This window comes from Pelodiscus sinensis, chromosome 3 (genome assembly GCF_052426305.1).
Source record: "Pelodiscus sinensis isolate ZL-2025 chromosome 3, ASM5242630v1, whole genome shotgun sequence".
NCBI classification, from domain to species: Eukaryota; Metazoa; Chordata; order Testudines; family Trionychidae; genus Pelodiscus; species Pelodiscus sinensis.
Genome location: NC_143054.1, coordinates 121,092,990 through 121,115,078, shown reverse-complemented (window position 1 = coordinate 121,115,078; position 22,089 = coordinate 121,092,990). Strand labels below are relative to the sequence as shown.

Here is a 22,089-nt window from a genome sequence, read left to right as displayed (position 1 = left end):
TTGGTTCAAAGGCTTTTGAGTACTGCATAATGAACTAAAAACCACACATAAATCCAACTGAGGGTATGTCTACACTACCCCGCTAGTTCGAACTAGGAGGGTAATGTAGGCATACCGCACTTGCAAATGAAGCCCGGGATTTGAATTTCCCGGGCTTCATTTGCATAAGCGGGGAGCCGCCATTTTTAAAACCCCGCTAGTTCGAACCCTGTGCAGCGCGGCTACACGGGGCATGAACTAGGTAGTTTGAACTAGGCTTCCTAGTTCGAACTACCGTTACTCCTCGAGAAATAGGAAATCAGGGGCTGGCGTGGGGTAGGACTACAAGCAGCTCAGCCGGAGGCTGCTCCCCAAGGCAGTCCACAGTTGTTGGGTGCCATGTTGCTGGCCAGCTTCTTCCCAGGGCTAGGGTGCTTCACTTCCCCTGTAGTTATTCAGGGGTATAACTATTGCTTGCTGCCCCTTATGGTCATTTGTGAGTATAACTGTCTCTATCACACCCTGTCTTTCGGATTGATGAGAAAGTCACATGCAAAGCCTCAGAGGCGTGGCACGCCGCCGCCGCTGCCGCTTTGCTCCCGGTGCCTCTGGTCTGCTGGGGACCGTCTCCAGCAGACCAGGGACACCCGGAGCAAAGCCGGGGAGGCGGAGGGGTCCTGCGCCTCTGAGGCTTTGCCAGAGCAAAGCCTCAGAGGCACGGCACCGCGCCACCGCTGTGGCTTTGCTCCCCATGTCCCTGGTCTGCTGGGGGGGGGGGGGGGCGCAGCTAGTGCCCCCCCGCCCCCAGCAGACCAGGGAGATGTGAAGCAAAGCCCCGGGCCTGTGGTAGAGCAGGTGGGGCGCTGCTGGTTGGTCCCGCAACACCGCTCCTTGGCGCTACTGGACCAACCCGGCAGCACCCCAGCTGCTCTGCCCCAGGAGTCCTGATTCAGCCGCTGCTGATCAGTTTCAGCAGTGGCTGAATCAGGACACCTGGGGCAGAGCAGCTGGGGCGCTGCTGGGTTGGTCCAGTAGCACCGAGGAGCGGTGGCGCTACTGGACCAACCCAGCAGCACCCCAGCTGCTCTGCCCCAGGTGTCCCCAAGTCAGCCGCTGCTGAAACTGACCAGTGGCTGACTACAGGAAGCCCCTGCCCCGGGCTTCCTGGAATCAGCCGCTGATCAGTTTCAGCAGCAGCTGACTTGGGGATGCCTGGGGTTCTTAAGTTGAATCTGTATGTAAGTCAGAATTGGAGTCCAGATTCAGCCGCTGTTGAAACTGATCAGTTTCAGCAGCGGCTGAATCTGGACGCCAGTTCCGACTCTACATACAGATTCAACTTAAGAACAAACCTACAGTCCCTATCTTGTACGTAACCCGGGGACTGCCTGTATTAGACTACTGTTATACATGAGAGCTTTTTTTCCTGTTTTTTTCCATACCCTGTTGCTCACCGCATCTGCAATTATGTCTCTTCCTACCCCTTCCCCAACACAAATTGTTAACCTAAGAATGTTGTTTTCACTGCCTTCAATATGGATCTGTTTTGTGAGTACATTGCCCTTCCATTCATGTCATTTTCACAGCTCCTGTGTGATCATAGTGAATGTTTTAGAAGGACACAACATTTCAAGAATGCTGCCTGCACTCTTTTCAAGTAAAAGGAAACCTTAATCTTGGCACCCTTCATGTGCGCTCATTGCTTAAAGAAAAAATTTAGAAAAGCACTTACTTGGATATATAATATTGAATTATTACTATTCTCTCTATATTAAGAAATAGAAATTATATCAGGAGGTGAGTGCACATCAGTGGATTTTGTTTAGCAGTAAGTAAAATATTAATAGCTTCAGAGGGGTAGTCAAATTAGTCTATAACAGGAAAAACTTAAGAAACAACAAATAGTCTGATAGGACTTTAAAGACTAACAAAACATGTAGATGGTATCATGAGCTAATGGTGGGGGGGAGGGGGGAGAAAAAGAGGCAGTGAGTAGATACATTTCAAAGGGAAAGCTGAGCCAGTATGTAACAGGAAAAACTGAAAATCAACAAATAGTGTATTAGCATCTAAAGACTAGGTAGTTAAAAAAGGCAGATAAGAACCATTAGTTTGCACTAGGAAAGGAAGACTACTAACACTAGATTCTACATAGACATAAAGAACCATTGGCACCTTCATTGTTTGATTGGTTGATAATGTCCCAGCCTTCCAATATAGGGCTTTAGACCATTTGCATGAGAGTTAAATTTGTGAATGAAGTGGAGTTCCATTCCTTCTCTGTGTATTTGGCTTGTGAAATTGGTCTATACCAAAACAGCAACTTGGAGATCCCTTAATGAGTGTCCAGGGAGTTTAAAGGGTTAAACAGATTTCCTTTTTGGATATCTGATTTGTGTCCATTAATTCTTTCCTGTAGGGACTGTCCAGTTTATCTAATATATATCGCAGAGCGGCATTGCTTGCATTTGATGGCATAGACCACATTACTGGATTTGCAGTTAAATGAGCCCCTGATTTGGTGGGTGATATGGTTGGGTCCAGTGATGAATTCACTTGTATAGATATGTGGGCAGAGTTGGCACCGGGGCTGATTGCAGGGCTGGGTTCCTAGATGCTTATGATGTAGCTGTGTAGCATGGTTACCGGAAAGAATTTGTTTCAGGTTACGGGGTTGTCTGTAAGCAAGAGTAGGCCTTTCCCCCAAGGCCTCTGAGAGTGAGGGGCCTTTTTCAAGATAGGTTGTAGATTGTGGATAATGCGTTGGAGGAGTTTAAGTTGTGGACTGTACATAATGACAAGTGGAATTCTATTGTTTTCTCTTTTGGGTCTGTCTTAAAGTAGTTCATGTCTGGGTACTTTTTTGGCTCTGTCAATCTGTTCTTTCACTTCTCTGGGTGAGTATTTCAGTTTTAAGAATTCTCTATATAGATCCTATAGGTGTTTGTCTCTGTCTGTGAGATTGGAGCAAATCCGGTTGTATCTTAGGGCTTGGCTGTATACAATAGATTGAGAAATGTGTCTAGGATGGAAGCTGGAGGCATGAAGGTAAGTATAGTGATCAGTAGATTTCTGATATATGGTGGTAGAAATTTGTCTGTTATATAATTGTACTGTGGTATCAAGGAAGTGGATTTCTCATGTGGACTGATCCAGGCTGAGGTTGATGGTGGGGGGGAAGCAATATCATATTATTAATTAAATATGCATATTTTCTCCCCTGGTGAAAATATTAATAATTCAAACTCACTATTTCTATGTGCGCTGCTTTATATAGCAAGTCTCTACTCATTGTTTGCGATCCTTAGGCACAGCAGCAATAAAAAGGATAAATAATTATTAAAAGTATGTGTTGCACAGTTCAATAATGCATCATTAGCTGGAAGTATTTTGCTTTTTTTCTTGGAGAAAAATAAGTGTCTCATCTCTTCTCCAGTGAGCACCATCCTCACATTTGGAAAAAGCTGATCCTTGTTCATCACTGGCCTGTGACTGTATGCAAGGTGAGCTTTGTTTTAAATGCATAATTGTAAATAGAACTGTGTATATCATGCAAACAGCATATGTATGAAAATAGGGTGAACCTAGTGTTGTAGCAACATCTCTAGTATATTGAAATCTACTTACATTCTGTTGTTCTTGCTTCTCTGAGTATTGGTTTATATTTGTTTGTCACATCTTTCAGTGGCTTGAGAGCAACAAGAAAGAACAAGTGGCTAGAGCCATATCCATAACCATCTATAAGAGGTAGTATATAAGTTTTAATAGTAATACGTACAATGGTCAATGTCTCTACACAATTTTAGGCTCATGCAGCTAGCTATGTGATCCTAACTCAATATTCTTCTTTGAGGGTACATCTACACTGTGCAGCTATTTCGGGATACTGGAGGTATTTCATCATCCTGGTAAACTTTGTTCCGCAAAGGTTAAGGGATGTCTCAAAATAGTGCATTATTTTGAAATTTGGTGCTGGGTAGTTGTGCCAAATTTCAAAATAAGCTATTTTGAAACAGATTCAAAATAAGACATACAATTTGCATAATGCAAATTGCATATCTTATTTCGAGTTTAGGGTGCTGGATAGACGTGTCCCAAGAGACATCCCTGTGGATGCTCCACAGCAGGTGTCAGTGCATCCCAGCGCTGCGGACTGGATTCTTTACAGCTGTGGTTGGGGGGCCATGCATGCGTGGCGAACAGGGCACCCAGGTGCCACACGGTGCAATCATGCATGTGTGGTCACCCTCCTCAGTTCCTTCTTACTATCCCCAGCTTAAGACCGAGCTCAGCAGTGCTCTTCACTCAGCCTTGTTTCCTGTAGATAAGTAGTTTGTTTCATTCATTTCTTGTTGTTTTTCCCTTTGTTGATTTCATCCAAGTTCATCTCTACCCCAGCTCCGCCCCCTCAAAAAAAACCCTCTACTCTGGTATTCACTATCCACCAGCCGGGCCCAGGACTCCGCTCCCAGTGTCCTGCCTTGGGCCCCTCAAACCCTTTGGCCGGGCCCGCTTGGGCTTCAGCTTTGGGTCTAGGTGGTGGGGCTTGGGCTTTGGCTCTGCCCTTGGGCCCCGGCAAGTCTAAACCAGCCGTTAAAATGGGATTGCGACCAGTGTTCCCGCTAAGATTTTCCATCCTCGGGCAGGTTGAAATTTCTTATGTGCAACACCAATATTCAGGTAGTGTGTAGATGTGCAACCACCAGTACAAACAAAACCCGCAGATCTAAATATATATTTTAAATAGTCCATAGGTATGGAAGAAAATATATTAAAACAAGGCATAATTGACAAGGAGCAATGCTTATGATTATTTAATATGAAATCAACTAAAAAGAAAATTAACACTACCCTTGGCTGAAAAAGTGGATTGTGCCCACAAAAGCTCATGATACTATTTATATATTTTTGTTAGCCTAAGGTGCTACAGGACCATTGTTGTTTAAGTTTTTTTTAGTGACAGACTGACACGGTTACCCCTCTGAGGTCTTGGAGTACATGTATCATCATCCTTTCTAACAGACAGATATATGTTTCAAAGATCTTTCACCCTACAAAACAGCTAGCATCACACTTAGTACTTGCTACTTCTGACTCATAAGAGCCAGAACTCTGCCAGATAGCAAAGATCTGGCTTTAATACAATACAGTTTACCATGTATTAATTAGTAACACAGGATTTAAAATAATTATTAAGATCAGAATTTTAGCTATCTGCAACACAAACAAAAATTCTGTTAAAAGAATCCTTTTCTTTCTTACCTTAAGCCATTAACACAGGGGCGGGCAATATTTTTTTAATAGGGGGGGCACTCCAATAATTTGGCAAGTGGTTGAGGGCCTCATTATATTAATGGAGGAGGTGTGAGGGTCTGGGATTGAGGTTGGGTGCAGAAGGGAGGTTGGGGTAAGGGATCTGGAAGGGAGTTTGGGTGAAGTAGTGGATCGTGACCTGGGGCAACAGATTGGGGTAAGAAGGGGATGCAGGGCCTGAAAGGGGTTGTGACCTGGGGTAGGAGTGCCAGAGGGGGTGCAGGGATTTTGGCTGTGACTAGGGATAGCAGATTGGAGTGCAAGATCTGAGAGGGGGTTGTGACCTGAGGAGGGGTGTAGGAGGGGATGCAGTGTCTGGGAAGGTATAGGGGGGCTGGAGCAGGGGTGCAGAAGGTTTGGGTTACATGGGGTAGGGGAGCTGAGGGAGGGAAGGAGAGGCTGGAGTACCAGAGAGAGGCTCTGGCTAGGAATCCTTACCTGGTTCCCAGCCAGCATCCCAGTAGGTTCCTTAGTCAGGGTCCCTGCCTTCCAGCCCCTGTACATGCTCAGGGGAGCTGCAGGAACCATGTTTATTGTTCTGCACTGATGCTGTTAGCCCAGGGGATGAAGAGGAAAGGCACTTCACACGCTGCCTGTCCTGCAAATGGGCAGCTGCTATTGGTCAAAACCGGCCATTTGTCAGTGCTATGTAGTAGACAAAGCTCACACTCACTTCAGTTGGATTTGTGGTGGACGTGCACAAAAATCTGGCCTTAGATCAAGTATTGAGATGAAGATAACCCAAAATCAATGGCCTGGCAAATCATTGGTTAAATGAACGAGACACAAACTATGAAAGTAAAATATTTTACAACTATGCAGCCATGCTGGCTGCTGCTTTTATTCTATAACTTTGATGTTGGCTGAAAAGTTATATTAACCCTGTGAGCTAAAATGGAGAAGTTGCAAGTAGGATACTGAAGACTTGTCAAGCTACCAAAAAATCAGGCTCTCTTACCAGTAAGCCTGACTGTGTCTCGTGTGGAGAGGAATCAAAATGGAAACAAATATATCTAATGGACTAGAAAAACTTTGAAAGAATATAATTGTTAGGTGACTTTTTGTACCATTACACAACCTTAATGTTAACAAGAATCTTACCTTCAGTTCCATCTCTAGAGGAGATGAAACTGTTGCTTGGCATGCACATGACCTTCCTCTTTATTCCTAGCTGCTGTGTTGTTTTCATATCCAGAAGAGATATTCAGACACCTTTAAATCAATCTATAGTAAATTAAAAGGAAATCTGATTTCATGGTCATTCTCGCCTGAATAGAATGGAGCAGGCTAGAAATAGAGAGCTTACATAATTTAGCTTAATATGTATAAACATCTATTACTTTATTGTAGTGGCAAACTTCAAATAAACCTTTTCTCTTCCTTGGTTAGCTTAGATGTTACATGTTTGCTGTCTGCCAGCCCCTTGCTCCCCAGTGCCTAACACCCTTTGACCCCCACTCCTACGCCCCATGCCCTTTGTCCATTTAACCTCTGACCCCTACAGTCCATGCCAGCACCCTCCTGCCCGATGATCCCACCATGTCCTAACTCATCACCCCTTTGCCCCCTCTCTACCCCACTCCCACACCCACCAAAGTGAGGCTGCTCCTTTTAGGGAGTGTGGTAGGGTTGCCAGATCGTCTCCCAAAAAATACCGTACACACGGGCTAAAAATTTGTCAAGCAAAAAAAAAAAAAACAAACAAACAACAAACACCCCCACCCCCACACAGAACACACATCCTGTGTGGCTACTACCAAGAGCCTCTAAGCTGGGAACAAAGGCGGAGGCAGCAGAGCCTGCTCTGCAAAGCAGCCGCCTGTTACCCAAAGCAGAGAGAGGCAGACCCTGGGGCAACACAATGGCAGGGTAGGGGAGGGAAGGGGCGGGCGACCATGGGTAGGAAGGTGACTCCCCCATAGCCAGGTCTTTAAGTGTCCCAGTGGTAAGAAGCAGAAATTCCACCCCAGTCAGTTTTGGCTGAGAGCCCATGGAAGGCGCCTAAACACAACTACAATGCACCTGTGGGATTCTCTCCTGGACTACGGCGCCACAACACGCTTGAACAGTGCTCAGGAGCAGGGACAGGGCTTCTCCTCCTCCTCAAGGCGTCACTCCTCCTCAGATGCAATCAGCTGAGGGCTCCCAGTGCCGATTGCGCCCCGCCTCCCAGCCACTCCCCCCGCCTGGCTTCTGCACGCAACCAGAGGCTCCCAGAGCTGATCACGGCCCCGCCTCCCAGCCTGGGACTCCCTCTGGTTGTGTGCAGAAGCCTGGCGGGGGCAGGGGGAGTGGCTGGCACTCCCAGCCACTCCCCCCGCCCCTGCCAGGCTTCTGTCTGCCGCCCAGCCGGAAAAACAGAAAATACCAGACATTGAACATGGCCTGTATTTTCCGAATTTTGTTTTACCGGACAGAGAGTGCAAAAACCGGACCATCTGGTAGAATACCGGACACCTGGCAACCCTAGAGTGTGGCCGTTACTGCCGTGTGGGCAGGGAGAGCGGCCCTGCTCCTTCATGCTTCTTCCCTCCCCTGTCACATCTTGCGCCCCCATGGGAGAGTGGGGGAGTTCAAATTAACATTTCACTGCTGCGTGTAGCCGCGCAGCAGTGAGTTCGGGCTAGTGAAATTTCAAAATGGCGACTGGACGGGAACATGCAAATAAAGCCCAGGATATTTAAATTCAGGGCTTCATTTGCATCTCCGGTCACCTCATTTGCCTACCTAGCTCCAATTAACAAGCTAGTGTAGACATACCCCTAAACATTGTTTAAGCAGTTAACCAATTAAATGGGATTTTGCATCCCTAGTTTAAATGCTTCCTTGTAATTCTAACAATTTCACATTCTTCTATGTATTACCCTCCATATCACTTATTTTATCAATATTAACAAAAAAGTGAGCCAGGCAGATTACAGATACATATTTCTCAGTGTGGATCTTGACATCACCTGGCTTGCTGGCATTACCTTTTCATTTAAGAATTAAACAAGTTTTCAGTAATAGATTCATTAACACTGATGTGAGATCAAAGGTGTTCCCAGCTGCAGGGTTTTAGTTGTGATTGTATATTAAAGATAATGAGGGAAAAGAGAAACATAAAATAGAATTATACTAGTTCAGCATTCAGAGGGATTATGGCAGTGGTCTCCAACCTTTTCACACCCAGGATCACATTTTATATGTCAGGGCAAGCCAAGATCTACCCCATCCCTTCCCCAAGACTCCACCCCTTCCTGGAAGCCCCACCTTCTCCATTCTCCTCCTCTCCATCATTTGCTGTTCCAGCCCTTACTCACTCCCACTGGGTTGAGACAGGAGGTGCAGGCTCTGGGGTGGGAATGAGGGATTTTGGTGTGGGAAGGGGTGAGAGGTGCAAGATCTGGGAGGGAGCACCAGGCTGGAAAGTGTTGGGGTCAGCTGGAGGGTTGAGGTGCTGGAGCAATCCACAGGCTTGTGGATGGGAGGTACAGGAGTTAGGGTTGGGGATTTGAGGAGCTCAGGGCAGAGGTTTGCGGTGTGGATGGTGCAGGGGTGTTGTGGCACAAGACTGGGGATGTGGGTGGTGCAGGAGATTGGGAATATGAAGGGTTCAGGGCTCAGGGTTGGGATCTGTGGGAGGTACAGGAGTGTTATGATGCTGTGGCCAGATGGGGTTTAGCCCCAGTTGGGGGCTTGTTGTCCAGGCTTCATTATTAAATAAAATATTATGTCCAACACAAAACATTTCAGCATTGTCTTTATTTATGGGAGGAGTGGAGAACCTGATTTGGGTCAGGAGCCACTGACCCACAAAAAAATCTGTTGGGGAGTGGGATGCAAAAGATCAACCCTTCCAGTCCCACTCCCGTAAGCCTCACTGATGTGGCCCGAAGTAAAACACCTCACTCCCCTGGCACTCCAGCCCCATGAAGGGGAAGGGTAGGTAAGATTGAGGTTCAAGGCTTCAGGCCAGATTGTCTTCTAGGGTTCCAAGGTTAGTGAATTTTGTGGGCCCCTCTACGCTCTGAGTGAAGCCAAAAATAAGGGATCCAGTGTGCAGGGCAGAGCTGCCAGTGAGTGTAGAGCTGCCAGGGGTACAGAATCAGGGTGAGAAGAGGGTACAGGAGCAAGCTGGGGTAGGTGTCTGGCCAGGAGGGAGGGGGCAGGAGGAGGGTGCTGGTGGGAGTCAGGCCAAGGAGCAGCAGCAGGGTGCTGATGGGAATCTGGCCAGGGAGCAGGGTACTGGTGGAAGTCTGGCCACGGCCAGCTGGTCAGGTAGCCACTCCTCTTTTCTCCAGCCCAGCTGGAGTGTTGCATAGCTCAGCTGGAGCAAAGGGGGGCAGCCACCCAAGCAGTTGGCCATGGTGTTCAGCCTGCAGAGGTAGCATCATGCTACACGTGAGCTGGAGCATGGCGCAGCCTTGGCCGTCTGAATGCCACAGCCAGCTGGCTGGGCAACTGCTCCTTTTTGTTCCAACCTAGCTGGAGCGTGGCACAGCCTCCATGGGCTGAACGCCATGGCCAACTGGCCGGGCGTCTGCCCCTCTTTGATCCAGCCCAGATGGCCCATGTGTTTAGCACTCCGATGCTGCCCCAGCAGATCCCATCAAGGGGTATGTCTACACTACCACCCTAGTTCGAACGAGGGTGGTAATGTAGTCAACCGGAGTTGCAAATGAAGCCCGGGATTTGAATTTCCCGGGCTTCATTTGCATGTTGCCGGGCGCCGCCATTTTTAAATGTCCGCTAGTTCGGATTCCGTGCACCGCGGCTACATGGGGGCCGTGGAACGAGGAGTAATGGTAGTTCGGAATAGGAAGCCTAGTCCGAACTACCTAGTTCGTGCCGCGTGTAGCCGCGGGGCACGGAGTCCGAACTAGCGGACATTTAAAAATGGCAGCGCCCGGCAACATGCAAATGAAGTCCGGGAAATTCAAATCCCGGGCTTCATTTGCAACTCCGGTTGACTACATTACCACCCTAGTTCGAACTAGGGTGGTAGTGTAGACATACCCAAGCTGCTACCACTACTCCCCTTCTATTCGATGGGTGCTGCTCTACAAATGAGGAGGGCAGATCTAAAATTGATTGTGTACAGGCGCGCAGTTCAGAGGGAACTGAAGATCGACCTATGGAGACACCATGATCCGCTGGTAGATAGCGATCTACTGGTTGATGACCGTGGCCTTAGGAAGTTTCTGTATCTACTGTTCTGCTCTTTCTTTAGCGGATAATATTTTGCATAGGTAATTGTTTGGACTGTGAATACTGGTGTAGTGTTTTCCTTAATCGTTACATGAACTAGACACTGAATGTCTGCTTGGATTATGCAGCCAGTACAGCAATCTCTAGCTAATCCTTTTTCTTTATAATAGCAGCAAAGTTGCTCATGGATATTTACAAAACAATTGTTGGCTTCAGGACCAAACAACATTTTTGTAATCCGAAGAATGGCTTGTCTGGCAAATCAGTAGGGTAGAAGAATAACTGTCACAATGGAGTGCTGCATCCCAGAAAGTTGTTGCCCATGGCATCCACCCTATTTACCTGCCCCAAACCTTGACCTCACTAATATATACACTTGGGCTATGTCTAGACTGCAAGCCTCTTTCGAAAGAGAGCGTCTAGACTGCACGCGGAATTTCGAAAAAGCAAGCCGCTTTTTCGAAAGAAAGCACCCAGTGAGTCTGGATGCTCTCTTTCTAAAAAGCCTGTTTGCTTTCAAGAACGCCTTCTTTCGAAAGAGCACTTTCGAAAGAAGGCGTTCTTCCTCGTGGAATTAGGTTTACCACCGTCGAAAGAAAAGCCGCATTCTTTCGATTTAATTTTGAAAGAACGCGGCTGCAGTCTAGACGCAGGTGAAGTTTTTTCGAAAAAAGGCTACTTTTTTCGAAAAAAACCCTGAGTCTGGACACAGCCTTGATGGCTTCTCACAGCATTTAAAATACCTTTGTTTTGGGAGCTCTGAACTCAGTGAAAGGATCTAATGAACGCTTAAATAGTCTTGGCACCATTTAAGTGAATAGTCATTTGAAACCTATGTCGTCCAAGTGTGAGTGATGAATTCTGATCTAGTAGCATTTTACGCCTATCTTTGGTACATTGATTTACATTAGCTGAGTTTCTGCCCTTGATCTTTCATTTATTCCTGCTAGTCATTCAGCATGTTTTTGATAAGTCCCCCTAGCATGCTCTACAATTTTTAACCCAAAATGGATTAGTTGATCTTTGACTAAATACTATATTGAACAAATATTATGGATTTTTTCATTCTCCAGATGAATGAGAATGACTGCAAAGAGCCCCCACAGTACTGGACAATTCATGGACTATGGTAAGAACTTAAAATCCTTTTAATTTCAAATTGGATAAGAATGCCATGTTGGCCTGATTCTCCCCCTATTTACACCAGAGTAAATCAGAAGGAACTTCATTAGAGATATTGCTATAAAATGAGTGTGAGGGAAATCAAACTTTCAGACTTGAAAGTCAATGGAACTGTACCCATTTAAAGCAGCATTGAATCAGGTCTATATCCTTATAAAAAGGGATACAGTTGTGCTCTATGCTGAAAAAGCCATGAGGCAAAATCTTCATTCTATAGAAGCCAGTGGCAAAACTCCATTTGAATTCAGTGGAGCAGGGTTTCACCCCTGGCATGTGATTTGATCACAGGACTGGAAGCCACTGTGGGATCTAATTTCATCTCTGACATTGACTCCTGCAATAGCTTTGTGTAAATAACATCATGCTGCTGCTGGGGTTTTTTTAATTATTTTATTTGCAAAACGGGTATGATGGTATTTAGGAGTTACAAGGAATAGCTCTTTGATTCTGGACAGCACTTTGAAGACAAAAATGTTCATATTACGTGTCATAAGGATTAATGCACAGACTTTACAGCGGTTTGGGTTAATATTGTTGCTGAAACAGCTTCAAACTGGGGTCAATAATCCAACTAAAAACATCACCAGCCTTGGTACAGAATGTAACTTCTCTAAAATTTGTCTTTTATTGGTTTTATTTCTGCTTTCATTGCAAATTTATCCTGTAGTATACCTATTAAAATACCTAATTATATTGTGTTTCTCTTTGAGTTGCTTGGTCTTATAGTATATGTAGGCATGCTCTGTAGCATTGCTCACGAACATTTAATAGCATGCAGGTGAGTTGACAGACTCTCCAGGCCCCTGGCAAGGTGTGGGGTGGGGCTGGCTCCATGGTCCCGGAAGGGGTGGGGCCTCACGTGGAAGGGGCAGGGCCAGGGACAGATAGCTCCCCCTCAGGGCCATCCAGGGGGCACACAGCCCAGGGCTCTGTAGTGCACCATGTCGGGCTCCAGCAGCGATTTAAAGTGCCCAGGGCCCTGGCTGCTGTTGCATTAGTAGCAGCAATGGCTGAAGCCCATAGCCCCTTTGAATTGCCAAGCCCTGGGGCACTTGCCCCCTTTGCCTTTGTCTCTAGCCTCTATTTGTCAGAAGCTGGGGTTGGGTGACAGGAGAGGGATCACTTGATGATTGCCTGCTCTGTTCACCCCCTCTGGAACATCTGGCATTGGCCACTGTCAGAAGACAGGATATTGGACTAGATAGACCTTTGGACTGAGCCAGTATGGCCATTCTTATGCTCCCCTCACCCCTGTGAATGGGCCTGATAGCATGATATACAACTTCTAATTTTTTGATAATACAATATTCATCTCCCCTTTCCATTTCATCTATGGAAAGGAAAATAGGAAAATGTTGAAGTATGTTTCTAATCTGAAATATGGCTTTGTAAACACAGCCTTGAAGGTTCCTTCCTTCTCGTACAATAAAAGTGCCGCTGGTCTAGTTAAACCCTCAGTGACAGCTCTTGCATTTCCATCCCATTGTCTTCAAATTATGCTCTTGCTGGGGCCTAAGCAATCTGTTACCATCAAAGGGATCTGCACTGCTTTTACTGACCCATAGTATACGATACTGATGATGCATCAAAAAAAAAAAGACTTCAGATCATTTACATATATTAGTTCTGTTGACTCTGCAGAACTAGAAAGAATAATACAAAAGAATGTATACTTTGTCTGCTGATCTGACTTTGTAACACAAACAGGGAACAGATCTGAGCAGGAACAAGTTATGTTTTCTGTAAGAAGTTTTCAGAGCAGAATCCCATTTGGCCTAGAATTTTCCCTTTACAGCTTCAAGTCTTACCACAATGTCTAATGTTTTTGCTAGTGGATGCTCCACCAATCTGCTTTTTCTTGTGAATGTGCAGTGTGTTGAAATATAAGAACCCTGCTCTAGTCAAAGACCAAAGTTGTATAGTTCAATGCACTGCTTACATATGGTCTCACATGCTTGGTGATCATGTGTATGCACACAAATCAATAGCAGAATAAGCTCTTTTTAAAAGATCTACTTCCAAAGTTGCTAATGTAAAAGGGAGTATAGCTTCCTTTTTTTCTGAATTCAGAGCACTTGTTAATTCCTCATGACATAATATGGCCTCAGGAGTCAAAACATGTTCTAAAAAACTCATAGAAACTACGGAAGAGCATGTCTGTCTCAAAGGAAACAACTGACTGGAATCTCTGAGCAGTAGAAACTCAAAGATACAGACTTTTCATTAAGAAAAAAGTGGAAGAAAATGTACAACAGGTTGGTAACTTATACTCTGTAAAACTGTCAATGGCATTGCACATCAGTTCCAAGGCAGCTGGAATGTGTGTGGGTCTGGGGAATCCTAAATAGAGAGACTCGGGGTGGCATTGATTTCATTAGAGAGGGCTACACTACTCAGTCTATTTACACATTGCTGAAGTGGTGTGAAGGGCACAAAGGTCCTCTGCACTTAGAACAGTTCAGCCACAATTAAAATGTGTTGGTTAAAATGCTGTGGTGATTGACTTGGGTTCCATGGATTTTTAAACTGATATTTCAAAGCTATTCTCTTGTAACGCTGAGCCCTGTGACACAAATTTTTCCATCCACTACCTAAGGGTGGCATTCTGTCTTCATTTGCATATTTCTTCCCTAGGCCTGAAAAAGTAGAAGAATGTAATAGAACATGGCACTTCAACGTGAATGAGATTAAGGTGATTTTAATTTATTGAAATTAAAATATTCAGACTAGAGTGAACACAATTATCCTTTTAAAAAAAAAAAAAAAAAAAAAGCTTCATAGTATGTCACTTCTGATTTAATTTGTGATCTGAGATGGATATGCTTTTCAAAAATTCCTATTCCAATATTCATTTGGTGCTTTATTCCCTTAGGGTATGTCTACACTACAATGTTAGTTCGAACTAACGGACGTTAGTTCGAACTAACATTCATAGCCGCTACACTAGCGCTCCGCTAGTTCGAATTTGAATCGAACTAGCGGAGCGCTTAGTTCGAACTAGGAAAACCTCATTTTACGAGGATTAAGCCTAGTTCGAACTTACTAGTTTGAATTAAGGGGTGTGTAGCCCCTTAATTCGAACTAGTGGGAGGCTAGCCCTCCCCAGGTTTCCCTGGTGGCCACTCTGGCCAACACCAGGGAAACTCTATGCCCCCCTCCCGGCCCCGGACCCCTTAAAGGGGCACGGGCTGGCTACGGTGCCCGTGCCAGGTGCAAGCCTGCCAGCACCCAGCCAGCAGACCCTGCACCTGGCACGGCACAGAGCCACCCACCCGATGTCCCCCAGCCCACCCCCTCTTCCCGGGACCAGGCTGGCGGCTCCCGGGAGCTTGCCCGGGACCGCAAGAGGCGGGCACCTTCCTGGGCTAGTGCGGACATCGTGGACCTCGTCCACGATCTCCGCACTAGGCACAGGAAAGTGGCCGTCTAGGGCAGGAGAGCTGCCAGCCTGGCCACCCAGGAGCAGGTGTGCATGAAAATCAAGGGGGTCCACTGAGATCCCCGACCCTGAACCCTGAGCTTACAATGGCCGTCCTGGGTCAGACCAAAGGTCCATCTAGCCCAGTAGCCTGTCTGCCGACAGCGGCCAACCCTAGGGACCCTGGAGGGGATGGACCGAAGACAGTGACCAAGCCATTTGTCTCGTGCCATCCCTCTCCAGCCTTCCACAAACTTTGGGCAGGGACACCACTCCTACCCCCTGGCTAAGACTACTCCATGGACCCAACCTCCATGACTTGATCTCACTTCCCTTTAAACTCTGTTCTAGTTCCAGCCTTCACAGCCTCCTGCAGCAAGGAGTTCCACAGGTTGATTATTTGCTTTGTGAAGAACAACTTTCTCTTACTAGTTTGAAGCCTGCTACCCATTCCTTTCCTTTTGTGTCCTCTAGTCCTTCTTTATGGGAACTCATGAATACACCCTCTCCACCCAACCCCTGCTTTTAGAGACCTCTATCCTGTCCCCGCTCCATCTCCTCTTTTCTAAGCTGAACAGTCCCAGTCTCTGTAGCCTCTCTTCATCTGGGACCTGTTCCCAACCCCTGATCATGTTAGTTGCCCTCCCCTCTCCCAGCCTTTCTCTTCCCCTCTCCCACCTCCTTTTCCCTGTCTCCCCCAGTTTTGTTCAATAAAGACAGAGTCAATGTTGGAAGAAACGTTATCTTTATTTTGTACATCAGGAAGGGGGGCTAGGGAAGGGTAAGTGGAAGGAGGTGAGGGAGGAATGGGGTACGAGCCCCCGATGGGGAGGACTGGGCTGGCTCTGCGGGCTTCTGGGGGTGGAAGCTCTCCTGCAGCTCCCCGATTGCCCTCTCTCCCCAGATGGCAGCCTGCGGCAAGTGCAGCCGGGCTGATGGCCGAGTGGTGTGATGTGCCCAGTGTGGGTACTCCGGGCACTCCAAGCCAGGACTGCTTTGCAAGCGGGGCACCCCTTCGAACTGTCTGTCCGGGGTGGGGGTCGGGACCCTTTAAGCGCAGCCCTCGGCTAGCCTGAGACAGCATCTCCATGCTCTAAGTCCTCCTCTGATGCCCTGCCGGCACTGCTTCCGGCCATCCTTAAGCCCTGTTCAGGGTCCACTCAATGTGGACTTGCTAGTTCGAATTAGCAAAACGCTAATTCGAACTAGTTTTTAGTTCTAGACGCGTTAGTTCGAATTAGCTTAGTTCGAATTAAGTAATTCGAACTAAGTTAGTTCGAATTAACGTTGTAGTGTAGACGTACCCTTATTCATAGTCAGCTGTGTTGATGAATTTAGGAACCCTCAAATCTTTATTGTTTTTTATACATGCATGGCTTGAGTCATTCCCTAGTCTTTTCTAGTCAGAACTACCAGAACACTGTCTCTGGGCCTCCCACAGAAAGAAAAAAATTTCTGGAGGGGAACAGTACAACAAATGTGCTCCTAGTCCTTGCAGTTCCTGTGCTCCTGGAGGGCCTAGTGGTCAAGGTATCTGGAAGTGCATTTCCTACATATTCTCTTGTAGTAGGACTCCTAGGGTACATCTAGACTACAGGCTTTTGTCGACAGAAGTTTTGTCGACAGATACTGTCGACAAAGCTTCTGTCAACAAAGAGCGTCTAGACTACATTCAGTTCTGTCGACAAAGCAAGCTGCTTTGTCAACAAAACCCTGTAGTCTAGACACAACCCTAGATGCAATAACACCTTCTGTCGACAGAAGGTGTTATGCCTCGTAAAATGAGGTTTACCAGCGTCGACAAAATTGCTGAGTTCTGTCGACGTTATGTCGACAGAACTCAGCGGTAGTGTAGACACAGGTATAGTTTTGTCGACAAAAGTCCACTTTTGTCGACAAAACTCTGTAGTCTAGACACACCCCTAGTGAGCTTCATTTGTTGTTTAAAGCAGTCTCTCCTGTCCCTCCCCCCACTCCCATGCACGGTTCACAATCATGCTGGAAGGGCATAACAAGTGGGGTCTGTTTTGGGACCAGTTCTGTTCAATACCTTCATCAATGATTTAGATGATGGCGTAGAGAGTACGATTATTTGCAGAAGATAGCAAGCTGGGAAGGACTGCAAGTGTTTTGGAGGATAGAGTCAAAATGATCTGGACAAACTAGAACAGGGGTGGCCAAGCTGCGGCTTGCAAGCCGCATGCGGCTCTTCACCCCTGAAAGAGCGGCACGTGAAGCCCCCCTACAAACAGCCCCCTCTTCGTTTAATGGGTTGGCCACCCCTGAACTAGAGAAATGGTCTGAGGTAAATAGGATGAAGTTTAATAAGGACAAATGCAAAGTGCTCCACTTAGGAAGGAACAATCAGTTTTGCACATACAGAATGGGAAGCGACTGTCTAGGAAGGAGTACTGACTCCCTCCTCCCCTCCACCACCAGAAGGAAGGAAGGCAGCAGCGGGAAGGAAGAGAAGACAAGAAAGAGTGCGCTCCTCCCCTGCCCAAAAGAGCATGCATGCTTTCTTGTCTTCCCTTGCTTCCCTGTGCTCCGGGAAGGCAGTGGAGAGGTGGGGCTAGTTAACATGGCGGCACAGGATCCGGAGCATCTGGATTTCTTCAAGGAGCCACACATGCTCTTCTTCCAGTGCTGCCTGCAGATCCTGCCCCAGAGATCCTCATCTCTGGAGACACCCAGGTACCAGCCAAGCTGCTCCTGCCCCCTCTTCCCCTGGGTAGACCCCCAACAGCACCCTGCCCCCTCCTCCTATCCAGCCCTACAACAGCGACCTGGCGAACCCCTCCACCAGCTCCCTCCCACGCGCTAGACCCCCACCAGCACTCTGCCCCCTGTCCAGACCCCCACCAGAGCCCTGACTCCAGGCCAGAAACCCACAAGAACCCTGCTCCTGCTCCTGCTCCTTGGTCAGACCCCCACCAGCATCCTGCACCTGCCTCCTGGCCAGAAACCCACCAGCTCTTGCTCCCTCCCTCCTGGCCAGACACCTACCCCAGCTTGCTCCTGTACCCTACTTCCTACCCAGATTCTGCACCCCCATCCCTCTCCCACTCACTGTCCCTCACACTGGATCCCTCATTTTTGGCCCCACCGCAGAGTGTAGAGGGGCCCACAAAATCTACTAACCTGGAACCCCATATGAGTTCATCTGGACTGAGGCCTTGAACCTCAGTCTTACCTACCCTCCCACCTCATGGGGCTGGAGTGCCAGGGGAGTGAGATGTTTTACTTGGGGCCACATCAGTGAGGCTTGGGGGGGAGGGGGAGGAGGGGAACAGGTTGGAAGAGTTGGTTTTTTGGCATCCCACTCCCCAACAGATTTTTTTGTGGGTCAGTGGCCCCTGACCCAAAATAGCTTGCTCCAGCACCCCAACTCTCTACCTGACTCCAACACTCTCCAGCCTGGGGCCCATCCCTGAGCCAGCATCCCCTTCTTCACCTCTTCCTGACCCAAATTCCCTCCCATAGCTTGCACCTCTCACTACTTCCCACACTCAAATCCCTCATTCCCACCTCAGAGCCCGCACCTCCTGTCTCAACCTAATGAGAATGAGTAAGGGCTGAGGGCATCAAATGATGGAGAGGAGGGGAATGGAGAGTGCGGGATCTCAAGGAAGGGGGTGAGGTCTTGGGGAAGGGTTGAGGTAGATCTCGGCTTACCCTGACATTTAAAAGTGATCTTGGGTGTAAAAAGGTTGGAGACTACTGATTTAGACAGTGCTTGGTCCTGCCGTGAGGGTAGGGGACTGGAGTTGATGAGCTCTGAGGTCCCTTTCCAGTTCTAGTGTTCTATGATTCTATGGAATATCCTTTCCCAGAGATAAGTTGCACACAAAACCCCTTACCTAGACTAATTCTTTTCACTTACTTCAGCCAAGAATCTCCAAGGACATGGGCAATGTGTTGAAAATGTATCCATTTATGTATATTGAGTATGAAATTGCTTTTCAATTTCATAGTTTTAGTGACATATTTTTCATTTCTAGGATCTCTTGCCAGACATGAGACAATACTGGCCTGACATACTCCATTCATCTCTTAATCGTACCCAGTTCTGGTGAGTTCAAGCTACAATGGAAAATCATTTTGTCTGTATCTTATAAAGAGTCTTTCTAAATAATTATCTGAAGCAACCTTTGGTACGAGGCTTTAGATGCTTGCTGGAGTTGCCTAGAAAACCTTGGAAATACAACTTTAGAAATGATTTTGTACTTATCCTTCTGTGTTTCTTATTCTTTTCAATATTGAAATTTACATGAAAGCAGGATCTCTGGCCTCAGTCTTCCAAAATATTACCGGTGTAGACTCTTATGCCATTGTTGTGTCCCAAAGACTATAGTGAGACTCAGTGCAGTTGTCTGAACCTGAGATGTCATATACGGACCTCTTGTAGGTATAGCACACATTCTTATAGGACTGATAAAACGGCACACATTTAGAGAGCGATGGAAAGAGAAAAACAAGAAGTGTATGAAGGTGCCGAGAACTACCAGTTAAGAACCCACGAGTTCTTGTCAAATAAACTTAATAGTGTTCTTTCCTATTACAAGTTTGTTTGACAAAGACATTTGTGTTGACATCCTACACATATACTCATGTAGCACCACGAAATAGCCTGAGATTTTTTTAAGCATTATACAAAAATCGGTGCAGCCCATATTGGATGGATTTTAAAACTGGTTAACTAGCACTATTTATTATTTTGATGAGTAACGTGGAAATAAATAAATATAAAATCAATGCTGCTAACATTTACAGATGGCCCACAAAATGGTGAAGCAAGAAATAATGATAAAGACAGGTTAGTTCTACAGAGGAATCTGGACCGTATTGTAAATCGTTCTCACTTAACATACATTTTGATACGGCTAAACACAAAGATTTACCTTGGGGACTCAAGAATGTAGGTTGCACTTACCGAATGGAGGACTATATTTTGGAAATCAGAACTGCAGTGTGGAGTCCAATATTAATAAGAGATGAAGCATGATTCTTACTGTGTGTGGTACTCTGCAAGGTCTTTGGAGTTTGCAATAGGGTAAACTTGTTACCGTGTCTCCTGTGTTCAGTTAAAGGGGGGAAGATAAAAAGCTGTTTTATTTCTTTGTCCCATTGCAGATGTACTAATTCTGCATATCTGCTTGATATATGTGTAGCTCATCTTGCTTGATGCTGCTGGGTCAATAGAGAAACTGTAAATATATCTCGCACCAGTATCCCTTGTATATTTGTGAAAAGGAGACAAGGGCATGCCTATGAATGAAGAGCTTTTCCTGCCAAATACCTCAATCCCAAAAGCTGCATTTTACAGATTTTTTTATCAGATTCTCCCAGCTGCTCAGTTAATATCCTTCATTGAGTTAGTTTCAAAGATACTTTGCATTAGGATTTGGGTGTGTTATCTCTAAACAATTCTCTGGGGGAGTGCCATAAAGCAAGCAGAAGAATGGCTGTCATTTGGACCTTGCCCTCTTCCTACACACAGAGCTCAATCCCCACTTGTCCCAAGGTGAGAGAAAGCTATCACAGAACTGGCACTTCCCAGATTAAATGCACTTTGTTCTATTGTGCTCATCAAAACTGATGGGCACTTTTGGCCTGAAGAGCCTCTGGTTTTTTGGTCTGTTTCATGAAGGAGGAAAGTCAAGATATGATGCTGTGCTACAGGACAGCAAATAAATAAAAATTAAAAAATAAAATAAAAAAAGTCATGTACGTTTTATTTGGTGAAAATGACTGTTTGATCAGAATAGGAAAACAATCCTTGAAAACTTTGACTCAACTCTTGTCAATTATATCATCATAGCTATTGATTTCGTTCAGCATTTCTGACTCAAAGGCTAGTCAACAGCTTTTAATTCTGGGAACTTTAATAAGGGATAGTTTTGCCTTAAAAATTACAGTAATTCTAGATATTGTGACCTTATTAGCTTTTAGCAAACTTAATTCTGCTGAAATATTTCCACATTTTTACTCCATTTAAAACTGTTCTTATGAAACACGTAAGCATTCCTTGTACATATTCCTTTTTAGCTTTTAAAACCTTGACAATTCAGTATGAAGAACTTAAAAGTGAAACTGACTAAATATATTTTCATTATTGAAGCTAAATGAAAGAATTGTATTACTTTTCATTTTATATGCTCTTTAAGTAGATTTTTTAAAAACCCTTCCACTTAAGAATCTAAGATCTTAGTAGCATATGAAAGAGTAACGTACATATTCTGCAATCTACAGTTTTTAAATTGAAAGTGTCTCTTTAAATAAGGGGCGGAATCATCTTTTGGGGGGAATTCTTGAAAAGATTGTTTGGCTCAAGTGTATTAGGTGGTAGGCTCAACCCAGATGTGCTGAGAAAGCTGCCAGGTCTGATGATTCTTTCTTCTATTTGCATCTAATTCCCCTTTGTGTACTACAAGGTGTGGGTTGCAGCTCCTCATTATTTCTCCCCCCAATATATGTGTGTCTGTGAGCCAATGCATTTGTTTAGTTCTCAGACCTGCCTTATATGACTCTGGTGTGATGGGTTTGGTCACAGGGATCCCCTTGTGACTGTCACTTGATGTGCTGGAAATACCACTGAACCCGCCTACCTGTCCTTTGCAGCACTGTAACACCCTGCCCTGCAGAGCAAGGCCCCCCGCCCCCTCATAGCAGATTAATACAGCCACTGAAAGGGACTTGCCACAGCACCCAAGTGCACTGCTGCAGTTGGACCTGAACCCCAGACAAATCTGTGTTGTTCTGTGTAAAGTTTTATAGAGAGGAAGTTCATATCATCTTTCATAAAGAAAGAGATGCACAGCTGCTTGTCTCCCCTCCCAGGTAACAATTATTTACACTGTGTTTATTAATAAACAAACGTGATTTTTGTTAAGTGTTAGAAGGTAGGATGTAAATAGTCATGAGAGACAGCTGATAGAACAATGTAGGTTACTAAACAAAAGGCAAAAGCTAAGCTTAATATAGTAAGAAAGCTTGTTACAAATAAT

At 45.9% G+C, this 22,089-nt stretch overlaps 1 protein-coding gene across 2 annotated transcripts in view; it reads left to right on the top strand.

Moving 5' to 3' along the window:
* The window catches only part of RNASET2 (ribonuclease T2), a 49,411-nt gene that overhangs the window by 8,023 nt on the left and 19,299 nt on the right, over positions 1-22,089 (top strand). For both annotated transcript variants that reach the window (XM_006134510.5, XM_006134509.5), the window contains exons 3-6: positions 3,416-3,482; positions 11,556-11,611; positions 14,299-14,356; positions 19,084-19,154. In XM_006134510.5, the coding sequence (XP_006134572.2) occupies positions 3,416-3,482; positions 11,556-11,611; positions 14,299-14,356; positions 19,084-19,154 (252 nt within the window). The remainder of the gene's footprint in view (positions 1-3,415; positions 3,483-11,555; positions 11,612-14,298; positions 14,357-19,083; positions 19,155-22,089) is intronic.